The following is a 19,214-nucleotide window of genomic DNA, read 5'->3' on the forward strand; positions in this document are numbered from 1 at the left end:
AAAAACACCACTTTCTCTCACAGACAACTACAGTAGGTGCAGATTAAATAAGGCACAACCCCCAAGAGGAAAGAGGGGCATTTATAACACAACAAATCTGTTACACTTGAAGCTCCCATGGTAGCAGAGCACCCCATTATTTCACTTGGCAGAGACCAAAAAAGAAGCTTACTGACCTCTCAAGGCAAGTTTATCAAGGACTTTACAACAGGACTATAAAAGCTTAAAAACGAGCAGGTTGATGCTTATTGAGGGAATTGTCTTGTCAACTTGTGCAACATACTTTGCCCGTTGCAGCGTTCACCACCAAGTCACAAAGGATAATAATAAGGATATGTGCTCATGTCACACAGCTGAGAGGTGTAGAAGACTAACAGTCGGCCAGATGTGATGACGAGAGCCGTCCAGATGAACCCAGAGAGCCGAGGTTCACATGGAGGCAGGAGGCCTGTTTAAGCTCTGTAACACTTGAGGATCTGTATTGAATCACATAGAGCAACTTTCCTGATGGCAGCCAGATGATGAACGTTATGACTCAGCTGTCATTCGATTCCATTGTCACAGCTGTAATTGGTTTCGTATGATTAATCAGTTCAAAATCGATTATACATGAATGATAACAAACTGGTAAATAGGGTACGTGACTTCATGTGACGCCGATAATTTTACACAAGTCACAATTCTGGTGGTGTGGTGTGTTGGGAGGTGTTTCCCGGGACTAGACCTTTTCAACAAGACTGTCGTTGGACGGTTGAATCTTGTCGGAAAGGCTTCTGGTCCAGCGTGGGTGCAACAGCTAACAACGGCTAGCTAACATACAAACAAGATAGCACCCATCGATCCCCTAGTTATGAGTGCCACCCTATATTATTGATTAGTTCTCCTCAACAAATGGCTTCAGCTAGAGTTTTCCTGGAATGAGGAGAAAGATCGGGCTAAACATGATGCACAATGCAGGCTAAATTAGGAAGCCTTCAATTAACATGAGCACAATTCCACACATTATAATGGAGCAATACATCATCAAGCAAGAAGTCAACACTGTAGTTGTGTACAACAGTTTCTGATTGCCTCGGCAGATTTCCCCTGCTGTAGTTGCTGTGCAGTGCATAAAGATGGCGCCATTATCCTTCACTAACTCTCTGTTTCGCCTCCTCTCCTTTATTTTTAACATGAGTTCCAGGCTTTGGAGAGCAAGGAAACATAAGAGGCCTTTAGAGCCCCAATCCAGAATGTATTTGGCCATATAAACTTTATTATTCACATATATTCTTGAAGAGTTTGAATTATACATGGAAAATAAGCTTTTGCAACTTTCATAACTCATCACAACTCAAAAATACAGGCATATTTTTCTTCAGTGTCTACAAACATTACCAGCGTAAACAAAACTTTTAAAGCCTCAAAATACATTTATCCGTCATATACTGTCAGTCCTTATAATCAAAAGCAATCAATTTGAGAGTGGAAAAAAATGTCTTCAATCCAATTAAAACATAAAGCCAGTAGTGGGGTGACAGTGTTTCGAAAGGAGGTGTCATGCTGCAATTACAGGTTGAGCCTTTGAGCTCATCCCTTCCATTCTATCATTCGGACCTTCATCTACAGGTAGGGCAGCTTTCACAGAAAGCATTGATACAGTATTCCACTCACTGGTTTAAGGTCAGCAGCCTGTTTTTGTATCTCTGCAGCTACAGTGCCAAGTCAAACCAAACCTCTGTTTCCAAGGCCTTTGGAGCATGTGAACAGGAACACGAGTCCTCAAACTGGTTCGAAATGAAACTGCCTCTTCTTCTCTGATGGACAGAATTCTAACAGGGCATTATTAATTTAAGCTTTAATTAACCAGGTTAGTCCTGTTTATATCCAAAATCGTTTTTTCAAGGGGGACTTGGATTTGCCGGCTTCTAGGCATCTGGACTCCCAAGTTTGTGATCCTGCGATCTTCTTGTGATCTTCTTGCTTCCCGTCCCACTTCCTTTTCCCATGGAGCAGAGGATTTTGTGGCCCGGACCAGAGCCAGTGTGTGTGAGATTGTCAGGGCCCTTTCTATGTGTGTAAGCACACACCTGCAGCGCCTCCTCACAGTTTGATATCCTGTGATTCTGACATCTTGGCGAGTGTCTTTTTAACCCGTAGTGCCGTGAGCCGGGAGGCCGGACTATGGGCCCAGCATTCTGTCATCAGCTTCCCCATCTGCCTCAAACACTGGGGAGACAGAGAAATCATGTTAGGGAGTGTGTGTGTGTGTGTGTATGTGTGTGTGTGTGTGTGTGTGTTTTTGTGTACATGTGTTAGGCTTGGCCGATACCAAAAGTTACTATCACGATACTGTCCCACAAAATTGTCACACAAAATTTGGTATTTTATTTTATTTCTTCTAAATTCGGTCACATTTCTAAGCTATTAATACTACAAATACTTTAATATTTAAATAAATATGAAATTTGCTCAACCCTGCTATTTCCAGGAAAACGGCTGATTGTGGAAAAGGGAACCCACTGAAGTAAAATGACAGATTTTTCTCTACCTTTGTTTTTCTACTATCATACCACTAGTAGACTATAGGTTTATGAGTTTAAAAACTTGCACAATTGTGAGGGGGAGATATTCGATATCGCGGAAAATATCGCAATATTCAATATGATCGAATATCGGCCCAAGCCTAATATGGGTACATATTTTACCTCGTCACTAGTCCATCGATTAGGGAAGGATGGCCGTAGTCTCTTGATGCAGACCACCTCTCTCATGTCTTCATATGAAGGGTCTGTAGGGACCAAGTCATGGTACGGCAACTGGTACTCCTCAAGGATACCTACAACAAATAAATTACAGCACAACAGTCACTATTCATGCCTTGTGCCTGAATGAATGACTAGGCCCTATTCCCATGAACACAAATTTTTAAAAGTCCATATTGCATCAAGAAAATGAAGCTTTGAGATTTCATGAGAATCTGAAAAGAGGGATTAGGAGAAAAAAATACAGACAAGCTATATAGATATATACAGTATATACAGTATACAGTACATATATATAGTTTCAAGCACCTCCTGACACACAACGCCGAGCGATCTCCCAGAGGATGAGCCCGAAGCTGTACATGTCGGCCATGATGTAGGACTGGAAATGGCTTCTGTTCAGCGTCTCGTCCAGAACCTCTGGAGGCATGTAGCGCTTGGTGCCCACTCTGGTGTTAGGAGGGATGTCAACCTCATTGGTGTCGCTGCAGAGTGAGAGATTAAAGTAGATATTTAAAGAGAAAATCCACACTAAATAAATCAACTCCATTTGCTAAACAGGATGCCGAATCCTAGGGAATATATTGGAACATATCTTACATCGGTTATTCCTGCTATCTTGGACTGTTAAATGAACATGAACTCTTAGCCCCAAGCTTGAATACAGCAAACCAAGAATCAAATCAGGAATTAAACTCACCTAATGAACTTGACCGCCAGCCCCAGGTCGGCTATACAGCACGTCCCGTTTCGCTTCACCAGTATGTTCTTACTCTTCAGATCCCTGTGAGCAATGGCAGGTTTGCCCTGGGTGCCGAAGATCTCGGTGTGGAGGTGGCAGAGGCCCGACACAGAGGAGTAGGCCAGCCGCAGCATGGCTTTATTGTCCAGGGTGGTGGACTTGAGGTAGTCGTACAAAGAGCCGTTTTCATGGTAGTCAGTGATCAGGTAGAGTTGGGTCCAAGAGCCAGTTCCTTTGATATCTGCGGCTATGAAACCTGCGAATGGAGCGAGGGTGGAGAGAGAAGGCGTTTATTAGGCTGGGAGTCTAGATGTAGTTGAGAGAAGCAGTTTTCATGATCGCCTACAGTATGCTGGGACTAAGACACAAACTTCTAGTGTCATTATCATCAATCCATCTCTTAATCCATCCACCCAACCGTCCATCTATCAATCTGCCCACCCATGCACTCATCCATCCATTTCCCTATAGTTTGTGATCAAATAAGTTTCCATAAGCCGGTTCATTTGATATCTGCTGCTATGAAAGGTAGGCAGGTAGAGAGAAAGAAAGGAGGGATGGAGGGAGGTAGAGAAGAGAGAGATTAGGTTTGTGGTCTGAATCTAAAAGTAGAGGTAGTCTGGGATCAAAACATGAACTGGTTCCTGTGATGACAGCTGCTATGAAACCTAGGAAGGAGCATCAGACTTATAGCTACATATCATCTATCCATGCAAATCTCTGTTTAGCAATGTGATTCCACAAATAGGGTTGCAAAGGGGTGGAAAATTTCCGGTAAATTTCCAGAAAGTTTCCGGTAAATTTCCATGGGAAGTTAAGCTGGGGAATTTTGGAAATATTCCAAATTGGAAACTTTCCATGGGAATTATGGGAATTTATGGGAATTAATGGGAATTTATGGGAATTAACTGGGAATTGAGGGTGATTTAATGGAAAGGTATCATATCCAAGCATAAATATTTGTTTTGTTATAAGCAGACATCTATCCAAAATAATACAATTAAAACAGATTTATTTGTAAGTAGAACTTTATCAAGTGTTAAATATTTTATTGAACAATCAATTATTTCATTGAAGAACAAAAACATGAATGTTGAGTTAAATATTACTCATCCCCCCGACCCAACCCATTCAAAAATTAACAAAAATGCACAGGAATGCACAGTGCATGTAGGGGGCGTGGTCTCAACAGCCCTGCAGTAAGCAGTGTGCTATGTGTGCATGTGATTGAGGAATAGCATAGATATTCAACTGTACTTGCATGATATCTGGTTGTTTTAGTCAGGATTATGCTAAAATATATTTTCCCCAACTATATTTAAGTTCCCTATTAAGAGCATAACTTCAATTTCGTAAATTCCTGGTTTATTCCCGTTTATTCCCATAAATTCCCGTTAATTCCCATAAATTCCCGTTAATTCCCATGGAAAGTTTCCAACTTTGAAAATTCCCGGAATTTTGCAACCCTATCCACAAACAACATTACGATGGAGCACAAAGAGTACATTTGGATTGATTTTAAAGGGAGGAGAGAGATGGAGAGAGACAGAGAACTAGAGAAAGAGAGAGACGCAGAGATGCAGACACAGACACCACAGGGATCGGAGAGACAGGGAGGGGGGGAGGGAGGGAGGGATGGAGGGAGGGTGACTAAACAAGGAAACAAGGAAACAAAGAGGGAAAGCAGCCTCACCCAGTATGTTCTCGTGTCTCATTAGGACAGTCTGGTAGATCTCGGTCTCTCTGAACCAGCTGGCCTCCTCGGTGGTGAAGAAGACTTTGACGGCCACTTTCTCTCCCCTCCACCGCCCCATCCACACCTCCCCGTACCTGCCCTTCCCTATCTGCTTCACCATCTGGATCTGCTTGGCTATGGTTCTCTGGACCTAAGGAGGAGCAACAAGGAGGGCGAGAGGCAGGAAAGATAACAGAGAAAATGCTGTTACAGACGCGTAACCTAAAGTTGAAAAATAATGAGTGCTGAAAGTAATTAAAACATGTTTGAGAGAAGCATAAATCACCAAACTGTACAATGAATCCAAAACCATGTTCAAATATTTATATGGTGATTTAAACCAACAGGTGTTGTTATGGTCAGAGAAGCCATTAGATTCTGAGCTCTGTGTGCGTTTGTATTTTTAAGATTAAGAATATTTTCCCTTCTCATGTTTCAGAGCAGTGTTTCTCAAACTGGGGATCCAGGGGGTCCTTAGCAAAATGAGGAATAGTTTAATTTCACTATCATCTGGTTCACTATAAGTTATCCCAAATGGAAGATGTGTAATTATTCTATTTTAATCATGCTGTGGGTTTCACTCACCACTTATATCTCCCAAATTGAGAGTTACATTCAATATTAAATCAACAACTACAAAACTACAACTAAAAAAATCCCATATGGGGGTTCCTGCGACAAAATCATAATCTCCTTAATCTTCCACTAATGTCTGTGATAGAATAACCTGTTTTTGAGATGGAGTGTCATTGTAATTGAACAGGACGGGTGTGAAGAGCTGCAGTGCGAGTCTCTCACCAGTAGAGGGAGCCCCGAGCCAGAGCCAGAGCTCTGAGACTGCTCTATCAGGTCCTTGAGAGATTCTCCGGGGGGAATGTAGGTCTCATCCTGCTCCAGGCCAATACTGTAGCGCGGACGAGACTCCTGGCGCTTATACCTGTCAGAACACAGCAGCGGAAAAACGATCAATAAACACAGATCGTTACAGGACACACCTCCTTACACTGACAACACCAACAAACCACTAAATCTCCTTCCTTACCATTTACGATTATTATCATAATAATCATCAATAATCACTACTCCTGTATACATTTTATTTCACTAGATATCCATAAATTAGACAAGCGTTCCATATTGAAGCTTCATTGAGGTGTGTGTGTGTGTGTGTGTGTGTGTGCGTCTTAATTACCAGAAGTAGCAGAAGATAATAATGACACCCAGTATGATGCTGCAAACAGTCACTGAGATCAACAAGGCCATGTAGTGGATGCTTCCATCTGCATAGCCTGGAGAGGGGAGGATGAAGAGGTAGAGAGAAGAAAGAAAGAAAGAAAGAAAGAAAGAAAGAAAGAAAGAAAGAAAGGGGTAGAAGATAGAGGGAGGAAGAATGGAAGGACAGACAAAAAAATGTCAGCAAATCAATCAACCTTACGACAGACTGCAAAACAAGTCACAAAGTACAAATCACATTTTGCTTTCCCCCTTTCACTTTCTCATCATACAGATCTTTTTGTTTGTGACCCATAATAATGCGATACATGTGGGACAACTGGAAATTGCCAAGAAAAATGAGTGGAATCACTTTCTGCTCAAAAAACGTAAAAACCTGAAACTAAAAAAAAACAAAAAAAACATATTCCTAACAGTGAAAAACATGCGAAGGAAAGACAGAAAATAACATCAAGAAATCAGTTAGCCGTACAAGTCACTCGAAAGAACCGGTGTACAGTAAATCAAGTACAAATCATATTTCACTCATCAATTTTTCATTTTCTGCTGGCACACACTCCTTTCCCCCAAGACCCCAGTCAACAGCGAGAGGAAGCCCTCAGCCGAGTCGATGAATTCTCTTCCTGATCCTCTGTGATAGGGTTTCAGATTGATGACTCTGCCCTCAATGCCTTCTGGGGCTCGTGATTTCCCTGGGAATCTAGGCTTACTGTCTCTCAAACACACAAAAAGACACACTCACACACACACACACACACAGAGTATGCTGTTGTATACAGCAGAGGCCTTGGTATTCTCTTGACAGACAGCAGCGAGCTGCAGGACAGTCTGACAGTAACTCCCTCTGTCTCCACCACTTTATCCGCCTTTGACTCTCTGACAATGTCATGATATCTCTGTCTGTGAAGCCTGTGTGCTGCAGCACCATCAGTCACCATTGTTTGCCCTGTCTGTGTAATTGTCACTGCCTCACTGTCACTGTCACCTGCCAACTGGAGAACAAATGAGTCTTCAGATAGAAAGATAAATAGATAGAGAGTCTTACTGGGTGGTTTGAGTGGTGGCAGTGTGGGATACAGGTCTCTGTTACAGTAATCCTGGTCTGTACAGCACTCTAGTGATCTCCTTTGACGCGAGTTCCATGTGTCCTGCAAGACAGAAAAGTGTTTTTTTATATACTTTATCAATCCAGTTACTGATGAATTTAATGTTGTACCACAAACCTAAAGTAATGTTAAAGGGTTTGCAACTGTAATCACACATGCACCTTGAAGCACCTGAACCCAGACCCCATTGCAAACTGATTTTAGAGTTTTTTTCTCCCTCCCACGTTCTGAGATGGTAGAACCAAATGAAATGGATGCTTCTTTTGGAGGTAATGTTGACTTTAATGTTACGACTGAATTTACTCACCCTACACTGAAACTCAGATCCCACCAGGCCCAGGCAGCCTGCAGTTAGGACAGGTACCCCTCCCTCCTCCTCCTCCACCATGGTGAAACAGTAGCCATCCGTCCTGCAAAACGAGATATAGCAACCTCTGTCACCATAATCATTATCATTATCATCATTTTTAAATAGCAGTCCTTCATAATCACTGTAACAATCATCGTCACCACCACCGGCAACATTATAATCTAGTGCAGTATAAAATCATCATCAGAAAGTCTGTGAGTGCATATTCACGCATGTGCACGCATAAACAAATGTGCAAACGTGTGTTCAGCCTAACTGAGCCTAAACTGCATGTATTGCAGACTTTAGTTTATTTACACATGTTAAAAACACAAACAAACAAACAAAAAACAATACCAAAGAAAGAAAGGGAAAGAAATGTAGAGTGTGCAGGTGAGGTAAAAAGCCCAAGATGAGCTTATATCAAAACCTCACCAAGGTTTTAATTTCATTCAAAGTTCAAAGTTCATTTTAAGTAGTTACTATAATGAAAATACAATTACTGAAATGTAGTTACATAATAATGATTAGTAAACTGGTACAACAAATATTAATAAATCATATAAATCTCCAGGATATTAGTTAAGCGAACAAATGTAATGTCAGGACAGTGTATATACGTGTGTGTGTGTGTGTGTGTGTGTGTGTGTGTGTGTGTGTCTGTATTTATGTGTGTGCATGTGTGTTTGTGTACTCTCCCTCCCTACCTGCATGTGTTATTGGTGGAGTCGTCGGGGCAGTGGTGATAGCAGTGACACCACAGCAGCCTTTGGGAGGACAGAGCCGGAGCTGTGCTGCCGCTCGCCTCCTTCCCGCTCTCCACTGCTGCCTTGCTGGAAGCTCTCAGCAGCATACTGTCCAGTATGTTCGCTGGAAGAATCAGAGAGAAGGAGAAGACAGTTAAGGTTTGTAACACAGAGATAAAGGAGATACCAGTTAGAGATACTTATTCTAAATCCAGCACACTATAGCTGGGGAAATTTAGCTGTTTGGCTTGAAACTAGTCTGTATTTTAGCTGGAAGGAAAGAGAGGAAAAGTTGAAATCACAAACATGCATCACAGCAGATATACTGAATGTAAAAAAGATTAGCGACGTCATCCTGATATTGAGTTGCAGCCCCTTTTGCACAATCCACATCTCACTTCTTCAACTCTTCTGCTTCTCTTTAGTTACATCTCCTCCTTTGTTACTGGTACAGATTCAATAAGGTCCCTAATATTTGGTACATTCAGTGTATTAAGGATAGAGCATGGTGCTAACACTGCCAGGTTTAGGGGTTCCATTCCCCACCCATGCTAACATAGTATGCACTCATGGTACTGGAAGGGGCTTTGGATAAAAGCGTCCACAAAATGGCAGACACTCGCTGTGTAGCTCACTGGGTGAACAAAATATTAAGATGGAGAATAAAGACGTTATATGTCAGAAACAAGATAGAGGGAAAGAATATCACATTAGCTACAAGTACAAAATGAGAGATAACATTTTGAATTAAGCGAGACATGCTCAAACATTGTCACAAAAAGATCATTAAGTGACTGAGAAAAACAGATTTTGCCTCGAATCCACAAAATTAGTGGCAAAACAGAATGCTTATCTAGCAATTGTTTGTCAAACAACAGAAAAAAAGTAGAATGGATAATAGACCCTGATGAAAAAAGGAAACCTGAGAAACAAAAACATGCACCATTTAGGAAAAAATGCTTTGTCCTTGAACACCTGATACCATGAAGCAAGTTTACCATTCACTGCAGATCCTTCCCCCCCCTACAACTGATACAGTTCCCAAGAACTGGAACGAAGCCGTTTTAGTATTCCCTAGTTATCCTATTTCAAAAGGGCACCTGTTTGTCACTTGAGGAAAAAAAAAATCACGGAAGTGTCTTTCTTTCATGGCTTTTGAGATTTTCATTCATTCCGGCATGATCATTGAGACCAGATGCTTCACAGCTGCAAGCCGAGACGGTCCAACATAAGCATGAGCCCTTCCTCTCCTCAATAAACTACCAGCAGATAAAGAATATTCTCTCTCCTCTACTGCTCTCTCCCTCTTTCGTTCTCTCCTTCTCACCATCTCTTTCTCAGCATCAGGTTCATTTTTCCACAGATGCTTCTCAATACAGAATGACTGAGAATTAAGCAACCCACGCGTGCGGATGTGCACAGGCACTCGTGACGTACAGTGATGAACTTTCACTTTCTCTGCAAAGTTTACTGCCCTCCTGGTGAAAGACTCTAGGGTTTCTGGATCACTTCTGCTTTACTGTGTGAAGCAGAAGTGATCCAGAAACCCTTCCTGACACGAGATATTCAAAGAAGCAAAACCACCTCTTATGCAGTATAGATCATCAACTATTTTTCATAGTGAGCTCGTGCAACACCTGAAATTTGAAACAATATGGACAGTGGATTCCTTCGATTTAAATAAAGGATAATTGAGCGTAGCACTGAGGATTGATACACAAGAGATATTAAGTAAATGTATGTATATGGACAATTTTAGCAACAATTATAATCAACAGCACTTTTTATTATTCTTTCATGCCTTATAGACCACTTTGATTTTGATTAATTTGACACATTTCCTCATCCAAACCAAAGGCAACATTGTCTCAAAATGTATCACAGTAGCAACCGTAGCAAAACTATCTGATATTTGCACGATTTTTCAAATACTTTGCGATATGAGCGAATGAAGTGCTCTCTCTTCAACTACTAAATGCCTAGTTGAACAATATCCATGACACTGAGGTTTCACTGGCAACTATAGCAAGTACATTGGATGGGAAGATGGAGATCTGTAATCCAAACACCAAACATGGGATTGTAATTTTCTCAAAGTTTTTCTCAAACGTTAACATCAGAATTAATTCTCAATATTGAAAACAAAAGATTTGGGATTGGGACTTTAAAGGTTAGGATGTGCTGTATATTTGTCAGGGTGGTTGTGCCCTGTCAATCAAAAGCCTTTCATGTGAGCTCAGCTGACTTTCACAAAACATCAAAGAACTTCCTCTAGGGTTAAATGGTTAAACCTCCCTAACATGCAGAGATACAGAGGCACACACACACACACACACACACACACGGATACATGCATACAAGCACACACACATTTACACACACATTCCTATACACATATACTAATGCCAAAACATGTATGTACATGCTGTCTGTCTGTCAGTTTCTCTCTGTCTCTCCCTCTGTGTGTCTGTCTGTCTGTCTCTCTCTCTCTCTCTCTCTCACTGTCTCTTGCTTTGCCGCATTGTCACAAAAAATCTATTTATGTTCTTTTTGTCAATGTGCTGCACTTGTATTGTTTGAGTTTCAAGAATGTGTCTCCACAAAAACTAATCACCACTGTAAGTGGCATCAATTGTAATGAGTTTCTGATGAGGCTCGTATCATTAGCAAAAAAAGGCAAAAATAACGCTACTGTGCAATAGAGAAATTAGCATGTAAATTATGTTCTGATATTGTGTATTAAAGGCTTTGGTTTTGCCTCCTTTGCTTCAAAATAAAGGAGCTAGTGCTATTGAATGGGTGAGGGGGTTGTGCTCATTCATCTCATTCATGCTGAACGTGATGAATATGAGTACGCACTGACAGTTAAGAACCTCTCTGATATGAGTTGACATTGGTTTTGTAGCCAACGGCTAGTCAATGCCTGTGAAAAGACTCTCACTGCTTCTCTTTCTCTCTCTCTCATCATTAAGGAATTCTGCCCACTGTTAAATGCCTTTCACAATCTATAATTACCTTGCTTAATGTCTCATCTACATAGAAACTCAAAAAGTTCAGTGGGTTCCTATTCTGTTTCTTATTTAAGGCATTCATTTGCACAATCCAATAAAAAGGAAACTGTATTTATATAAGAATAAGTTTGGCAAATACCCTTAAATAAACGTATAAGTCATTTGTTTTCAAGCACTTCACTCTCGTACGTAATGATAATGTGTTGACAATACTGCGAGAGAGGGAGGGTGGGGTTTAAAGGGGTCACATTAACAATTGACCAATTTGAGAGAAAGGGAGCGAGGAAGAGAAGGAGGGGGGGAAGAGAGGAGGATTAACAAACGAGAAGTGACAGAGCTGCGGGGAACTGGTGGGCAGTTTAGCAGCGCACAGAGGGGACAGAGCAGAGGCCACTGGCCTTTTTCACCCGCTCTCTCACTCTCTCCCTCCCTTCCTCCCTCCCACCATCACTCACTCCATCCCACTCCCTCATGCTCACTCACTTTGTGCCTCGCTCACTGGCAAACTCTCTCTCTCTTCTTCTTCTTGGTCTTACCTCTCGTTCTCTCACCCACCTCTACCTCTCTTCTGCACCAAACTCTTCACTCTCCGGCCTTTTCTCACTCTCACTCCAACATACTCACTTTCTCCTCTCGCAATCTCTTTCTCTTTCCCGCTCTCACACACAACCTCCCTGTCTTCCTTCTTCTATCCCACCCGCCCTTTTTCTATTCTCATCTGCCACTTTCCCTGCCCTCCCTCCCTCCTCCCTATGTGAGTCCAGTGGATAGTCATGTGAGGTGCTGCTGAGCTGTTGACAAAACACAAACCCTTTCACATCCATCCTGCACCTGGGAACTGTGTGTGTGTGTGTGTGTGTGTGTGTGTGTGTGTGTGAGAGAGAGAGAGAGAGAGAGAGAGAAACATAGAGAGAGAGAAACATAGAGAGACAGACAGACAGAAAGACAGACACAAATGAGCAGCACGCAGAAAATATTGAACTACTTGGAACTACATTGTGTAATGAGATAGACACACAAATTTTAGCATTTCAGTCTCTTTTCTTCTTGTTGCTTTGTTGAATTCGTCAAATAATGTTCCTCCCACAGAATTTCAATGGAATTTTCAGTGAAATGACCGACCCAAAATTGATTTAATTAACTAATTTAAATTAGCAAACATTATCAGCATCCATGTAACAATATGTATACCAGCTCAATCACCATTAAAGAATCCTAATTTGAATGAGAATGACAATGTTTCCTCACTGTCAGCTAGTGTTTATAACATCTTAAAGAGAGTGTTTCTATATGATATATGATCTATGATTTTGCAAGAAACAGTGTATCTCCAAAAAGGGAACTTTGTGATTTCCTCGCTGAAGCCCATGTGTTTTTTTTCAACAATTCATAATACATTATCAATACTTGTGGGATATAAGGCCAAAAACAAATGGGAGATGCAAGGTTTCTGCATGGCACTGACGGTATCTAAGCAATGCTGCTGTGCCACAGAACCAGCCAGTTTACATCTCGTGCCCCGTGCTGGAAAAGTGATGTGAGAGCCAAGATGGGGTTTAACTGTGTGTCTCTGATGGAAACTGGCATGGTGGTAGCGATACAGATCCTTCTCTGGTAGAACACACACTTTGTACCGGCTGACGGCGACAACTGCCTTCAGCGCACAGCGAGTTCCAGCGAAAACGCCCTTGTTGTATCACAGATAAGGCTTGACGCAGGAAGAAACGAGCAGACGGTGAGAGGAAACAGAAGGAGGCTCAAGCAAGTCCCTGGTGAGATAGAATTAATACGAGGCTTTGTTAATTTGTTTTCCCCTAATGTCTGGCCTAGCTCAACCCTTATTCAATTATACATGAACATGTGAATTTCACATGTACACAGTCATTTTAGATCAAATCCATTTAGAAAATTTCAAAACGTATTCCCGTTATTCTACTCCAGATGCAAGGAAAATATTGTTACGCTCATTTCGATTAAAATGAGGACAAACATAAATTATTGGTGTGGGAGTATATGGTCATACAAAGCCAAGTATGTAAGATCAAACTGCCAATGTATTATTGTGTCTAATGATGTTCCCAATTCTCACTGCTTTATCTTGATAAAAACATTTTCTTGTTCTTGTATTTTTCATCTAATTCTCCTTTGGATACAAAAGACACTGATGATTTTTAACTGTTCCAGCTGTAATGAGCAGTTTTTTATATGAGCTTGTCCCATCTGTCTGAGGGAGTGAGAGTGACCAAGGTTAAATACTCTGTGGTTTAAGAAAGGAGGAAGGCTTTGACCCTGCAAGTTCCTCAAATCTTATCTTCAAGAGAAAAAAGATTGCTTCCATGGAATTCCAGAGGAAGAAAAACTTTTTCAAGGTTGCACCACAGGGATTTATCAGATTTATCACACTATTCCACACTACCTCTATTAGCCCACATACAGATTCTGGCTGGTGAGGAGGACTATGTTGAACTAGCACAGCCCAAAAAAGTAAAAAAAAAATACTAATCATATATTCTTATATGATTTATAAACTACTCCTTTATATAAATCTTTCTTATCTGACTGGCATATTTTCAGAAAAATACTTGCCATAATCTACTAGCAGGTAAAAAAAAAAAAAAGAAGCTTCACCAGATGTCTTCCTGGTACAGCTACTACTGTATTTGCAAGTGAGGTAGATGCAGTCACTTTTAAGTAACTTCATAGTAGAGCTGAACAATTAATCAAGAAAAAAAAACGAAATCGCACTATGAACTTCTGCACTTTCCAAATCCAATTTAATTGCTTAAAAAAAAATATTTCTGAACAGGGTATTTTAGAGCTCCAGGTAATCTTTGGTCCATGAATCAAGTACGATATTGGTGAAAACCTTTCATCATACTCAAACGCAGTAAATCCACAATCTTAAACTTATGATCATATGAATCACAGTTTAAATCGCAATTGCAATATTCTGTCATATAATCGCAATTAGATTTTTTTTTGTCAGTATCTTTCAGCCATACTTCACAGTGTCAAAAAAGATAATGCAGCTTTTGGTCTATACTGTAGTTGGAGCATGGTTGGGATGATGTGAATGAACAGAAATACAGGATAGTGTTAAATACGGAACATGGGATTAAATATGGGATATGGGAAAATATCACCCCATGGTCCGAGCTTGGCAGTTATGTGCAACCCCGATCCAAAACATGTGAAAAAATACCCATTTGTGCTCCGAAACTGGTTCTATTTCCATGCACTTTACTGACACTGTAAATGTTTTAAGGTCACACATGGCCGAACAGACACTCGCCAGTGTGAGCTTTCAGATCTCCCCTATAGGTTTTCTCTCAGTCAACCGACGGAGGCCTGATGGCAGGATATAGGGGCCACTGTCAACACCCAATTAACAACCCCGGCCCCACAAACCCCCAAAGCTAAAAGCCCTCTTTTCAACAGACGCCGCTTTGTACAAACTCCCCGAGGTTAAAAAAAAAAAAAGGAAAAAAGAAGAAGATAGATATTTAGATAAAGGGAGGGAGAGGGATATTGTGCATGAGAGAGAGAGAGATAAAGAGAGGAGATACAGAGGAGGACAGACAGAGACAGACGGACAGACAGAGGGAGACAGAGAGAGAACATATTCATTAGTTATCCTGGCCATGTCAAACAAGGCCTACCAGAAAAGCCCTTTCACCGGCCCCATGTAAACACTACCCGCCTCCCCCTTCCACTTAAGACACACTCATTTGACAACATTGCTCCCTCCCTCCCTCTCTCCACCCCCCCTCCTCCTCTAAGTAGCAGTTCATCTTCCCGCTGTTTGACAGTGCCGGAGAAACATGGAAGGTGAAAGCTTTTTTCTTTTTTTTTTTCCCTGCTCTCTTTCTCTCTCGTTTGTATTTTATGTTTTGCCTCTCAGAGCCGGGTCTTATCTCAGCCCGTTCCCGTCAGTGTTGAGACGAACCGAACCGTCCCACGCAGACAGGAATGTCTTAATGAACCCCACTTTGGTTTCACTGTGATCTGGAGGCTGAACACTGAGAAACTGAGGTTGTCTGTCTCACTGCTGTGGTTATTACTGACTTGAAAATCTACCCTAAATACCCAGAATTCAAATATGTTTTCCCTATGACTCCTACAACAAAAGCTCTCCCAAAGCTAGAACAAGCAAGAAATGTTTTCTTGCTCTTACTGCCATGGTTGTACTTTAAAGCCAGGATAGATTTACACCATTTAAAGGTAAAGCAGAGGGGCAATTGTGCCAATCGTACTGAGTCGTACTAATTGATTTAGTCACAACAGTCAGTCTAAAAACATTATTATGGGATTATTGCTTATAAACTCTACCTCAAAAGTTTACACTGCTATCCATTCTCTATCTTCTTATAAGTACAGATCTAGGATCAATTGTTAGCTGATGTGACAATACACTTCAACTCATACATTCATACACTATGACCTGAAAACCAGGCTCAGGTTAGCATCTCAATATCTGTGCTTTTTAAAATTCAGGTCTATAATAAAAAAATCATTATTGGCATATAAATTGTATGGTGTTTTCCCTCTTAGTTTCATTCGGTCATTTCATTAAGCAGTGGTGTCAATTAAGGACAAAATACTATTAACAATGATGGCCTGGCAAAAATCAAAATGCCTTTAGAGGAAGGGGTTGTGATTATTGATGTTGGTATGTGAGCAAGAAAATCCTGTTCTGGCCAGTGTTTTCAGCATAGCCCCAGAATCCCAGGCACAGACTCAGGTCTCTGCTGTGTATGTAGGTGCCTTGAGGGCAGGAAGAAGTTATGCATCATTACTCCTCCACCTCCTCTTCCTTTTCCACCTTTCACAAGAGGCCCACTCTGTTGTTTTCGTCTTCCTCACAACCTTTTATACCTCCTCTTTTCTTTCTTCTCTCAAACCTCTTTATCCCTCCTCTCTCCTAATATCCTCCCTTCTTTCTTACTTTTGTTGTTCTTCTCCAACTCTTGCTCTCTCTCTCTTTTCCCTTCTCTATCCCTCTACTAATCCAAGGCGATAGACTAGATCAGATAAATTCAAAATGGGGGTGCTACTTCAGAGTACAAGTGAGATAAATAAGAGCCTGGGAAGCTACTTTCAATGTAGAGTTCCATCACTTTTACGCAATGATAAGGAGATTGAAAAAGTTCCCCTCCAAGCAAACTCTTGGAAAATCATTCAATTGCCAGTCTGTTGGTATTGCTTATCTGTATCACTGTCTCTTCTCACTGAGCAGTACGGACACCGACTGCCACTTGAATTCAAATTATTTACCATCTGATAATACCGGGGAAAATGTGAGGTTAATAAACATGTCTGGAAAACCTTTATCTATACCCTAACCCTATCCAATATGCTCTCCAGTCAGAACCTACATTGACTGCCAAGTAACCAATCACAAAAGAAGGAACAAATGACATCATCTGACTGACAAAGCTTCATATGTCAGTTATCACAGTGAAAGAGGGAGAAAAGCTTTTCAGATGGATTTTTTTCTCCAGCAGGAGAGCGATAATGATGAGAGCAAAAATAAAACTAAAGCCTAGTGTTTTCCCAGTAACTAAGGGAAAAAAAATCAACATTAAGATTTATTTTCTTTCAAAGATGTCTTGTCTTCCAATTTGTTAAGATTTTTTTTTTTTCTCTTCATGTCTTCTTTGATAACTACCCATTTTCAAATCCTGGTTGAGCTGCATTCAGAAACCCCATGTCCCTCCAGCACAACAGCGTCATCAACAGCTCTTCAAACATTCCTTCATTATGTCACACTGATGAATGATGCAGTAATGAGCTAGTGCCAGTCTCTGGTTATACAGCTGTCAGCCTTTTCATATGCCAGCTTTATGCCGCGACCAGTGGGATGACATGGTTGGGAGGCTGGGTGTGTGTGGGGGGGCGAGCCTTGAATGGGGATGAGTGACAGATACACAAGGGTTCCGGAACTCTGAGTTCATTCCAGAAGGCCCTCTGCATTCCCTTTGGGATACAAGGAAATGATAAAACGGCCCTTTAAGGAGGTGTGAAAGAGCGAGAGAGCACAGCAACAAAAAGAGAGAAAAGGAGACCAGCTGGTCTCTTCATCAAAAGCTCCTTTGGTCCTTCACATGGCCATCTGTGGGCACCTATTGGTCACAAAATAACCCACTTCAATTCACAGACACTGGGCATCCTCCTGGTCAGTGGGCTAAGGCGCATGCCATGTACCCAGCGGTTTAAACCTGGTTCATAACTTATGTCCACTATATGCTATCTAATAAAGCAGATGTGTCATAAAATTATCTTAAAAGCCAAAGACACTATCAACCCAAATCCTTCAGGAGAATCTACACATTTTGTTCAACCATGAGAAGAGCAGGCCAATAAAAGCAATATTTACTTTCTTTAGTCCAAAATGTTATAATTAATCACGGCTGATGCATTTCAGAATTTGTGCAAACAATGATGTCCTCCTCCATCCTTCTTCAAACAACTTCTCGAGAAGGGTAAGCAAACTACCAGTGATGAATCAGTGATCCATCACTGATCCAACATTTGAGTTGCTCTTTTCTCCGATCAGAAAAACTGTATTTCACAAAGGAATCTTTTTCTATCTGCAAGAGTATATAAACTAACACAGAACATACAGCGCCAGACACAATAAAAAAATAATAGCTAAAAACACACCGCACACCACAATCACACCACAAAACCCTCTGACACACAGCCAAGACAAGATAATGCAGTACACATTCACACGTCACTTGCAAACTGGCTGGTACACAATCTTTCATCATCATGTCCACACGCAGACATACTAATCTTCAGAAGCCAGACATTGGCAGTGGATGGCGGTATAGAGTTATATACCTTGCATGTGATTGATTACTGTCATTGTGATTTTACATGTCAGTAAAACTGATGTTGAATTATGAAGATGAATAAAACGAACAAATCATCAAGTAAAATGCTTTACCATTGTAAAAACATTATAGAAAAAACACTAAAGAAAAGAGTCCCTTCAGGAACAGGTTCGTTTGATAGTAGACTCTGTTTTGATTGTCTGGTCTGGGTATTTTTATGAGACAGAGCAGATGTTAAGGGAAAACAACCAGTGACTTTTGAATGTTTTTCATGGCCCCTAGGTTCATTAAATTTGCTTTAACCAATGCAAGTACAGAAACTCGATGAAAATCGCCAAAACTGGAGTCTGTCCAACTTTCTTCACACTTCAACAACAAAAAAAAATAGAATGGAGTGTCTGTGACAGGCAGGTGTTAGAGGGGATAGCTGAATCTGCTGCTGTCACTCAAAATGGGGCAGAAAACACACACACACATGCAGTGCATGCATATATGCACGTGCACAGACATGCATACAAACACATGTGCATGCATACGTGCACTGAGACACACACACACATACACACACACACTCACACTCAACACTTGCGTAAACTGAAGTGATTGTAAAAGACAGTTTGTGGTGTAAAATGAACTGTTGCTGAACTGTTACCAATTGGTTCCATTGGTGATTTCTTGCCAGTTAGGGTGTTTCTCCCACAGTCTGGGA

At 41.1% G+C, this 19,214-nt stretch overlaps 1 protein-coding gene across 2 annotated transcripts in view; it reads right to left on the reverse strand.

The window, feature by feature from the left end:
- Positions 1-1,146: 1,146 nt before the first annotated feature.
- The window catches only part of LOC139642568 (bone morphogenetic protein receptor type-1B), a 28,082-nt gene continuing 10,014 nt past the window's right edge, over positions 1,147-19,214 (reverse strand). The window contains exons 1-11 of one of the 2 annotated variants that reach the window (XM_071517449.1): positions 12,847-12,856; positions 8,617-8,779; positions 7,868-7,970; positions 7,500-7,602; positions 6,414-6,510; positions 6,020-6,158; positions 5,180-5,372; positions 3,445-3,742; positions 3,054-3,229; positions 2,688-2,818; positions 1,147-2,208 (exon numbers count right to left, since the gene is read on the reverse strand). In XM_071517449.1, the coding sequence (XP_071373550.1) occupies positions 2,083-2,208; positions 2,688-2,818; positions 3,054-3,229; positions 3,445-3,742; positions 5,180-5,372; positions 6,020-6,158; positions 6,414-6,510; positions 7,500-7,602; positions 7,868-7,970; positions 8,617-8,762 (1,512 nt within the window). In that variant the 5' untranslated portion in view covers positions 8,763-8,779; positions 12,847-12,856 and the 3' untranslated portion in view covers positions 1,147-2,082. Of the gene's footprint in view, positions 2,209-2,687; positions 2,819-3,053; positions 3,230-3,444; positions 3,743-5,179; positions 5,373-6,019; positions 6,159-6,413; positions 6,511-7,499; positions 7,603-7,867; positions 7,971-8,616; positions 8,780-12,846; positions 12,857-19,214 lie in introns of those variants that run through there. The other variant, XM_071517448.1, reaches the window with a different exon arrangement.

The sequence above is a fragment of the Centroberyx affinis genome, unplaced genomic scaffold (assembly GCF_046629955.1).
Source record: "Centroberyx affinis isolate AG114_WGS23_722 - 3 ecotype Tasmania unplaced genomic scaffold, CSIRO-AGI_Caff_v1 ptg000497l_1, whole genome shotgun sequence".
Classification (NCBI taxonomy): domain Eukaryota; kingdom Metazoa; phylum Chordata; class Actinopteri; order Beryciformes; family Berycidae; genus Centroberyx; species Centroberyx affinis.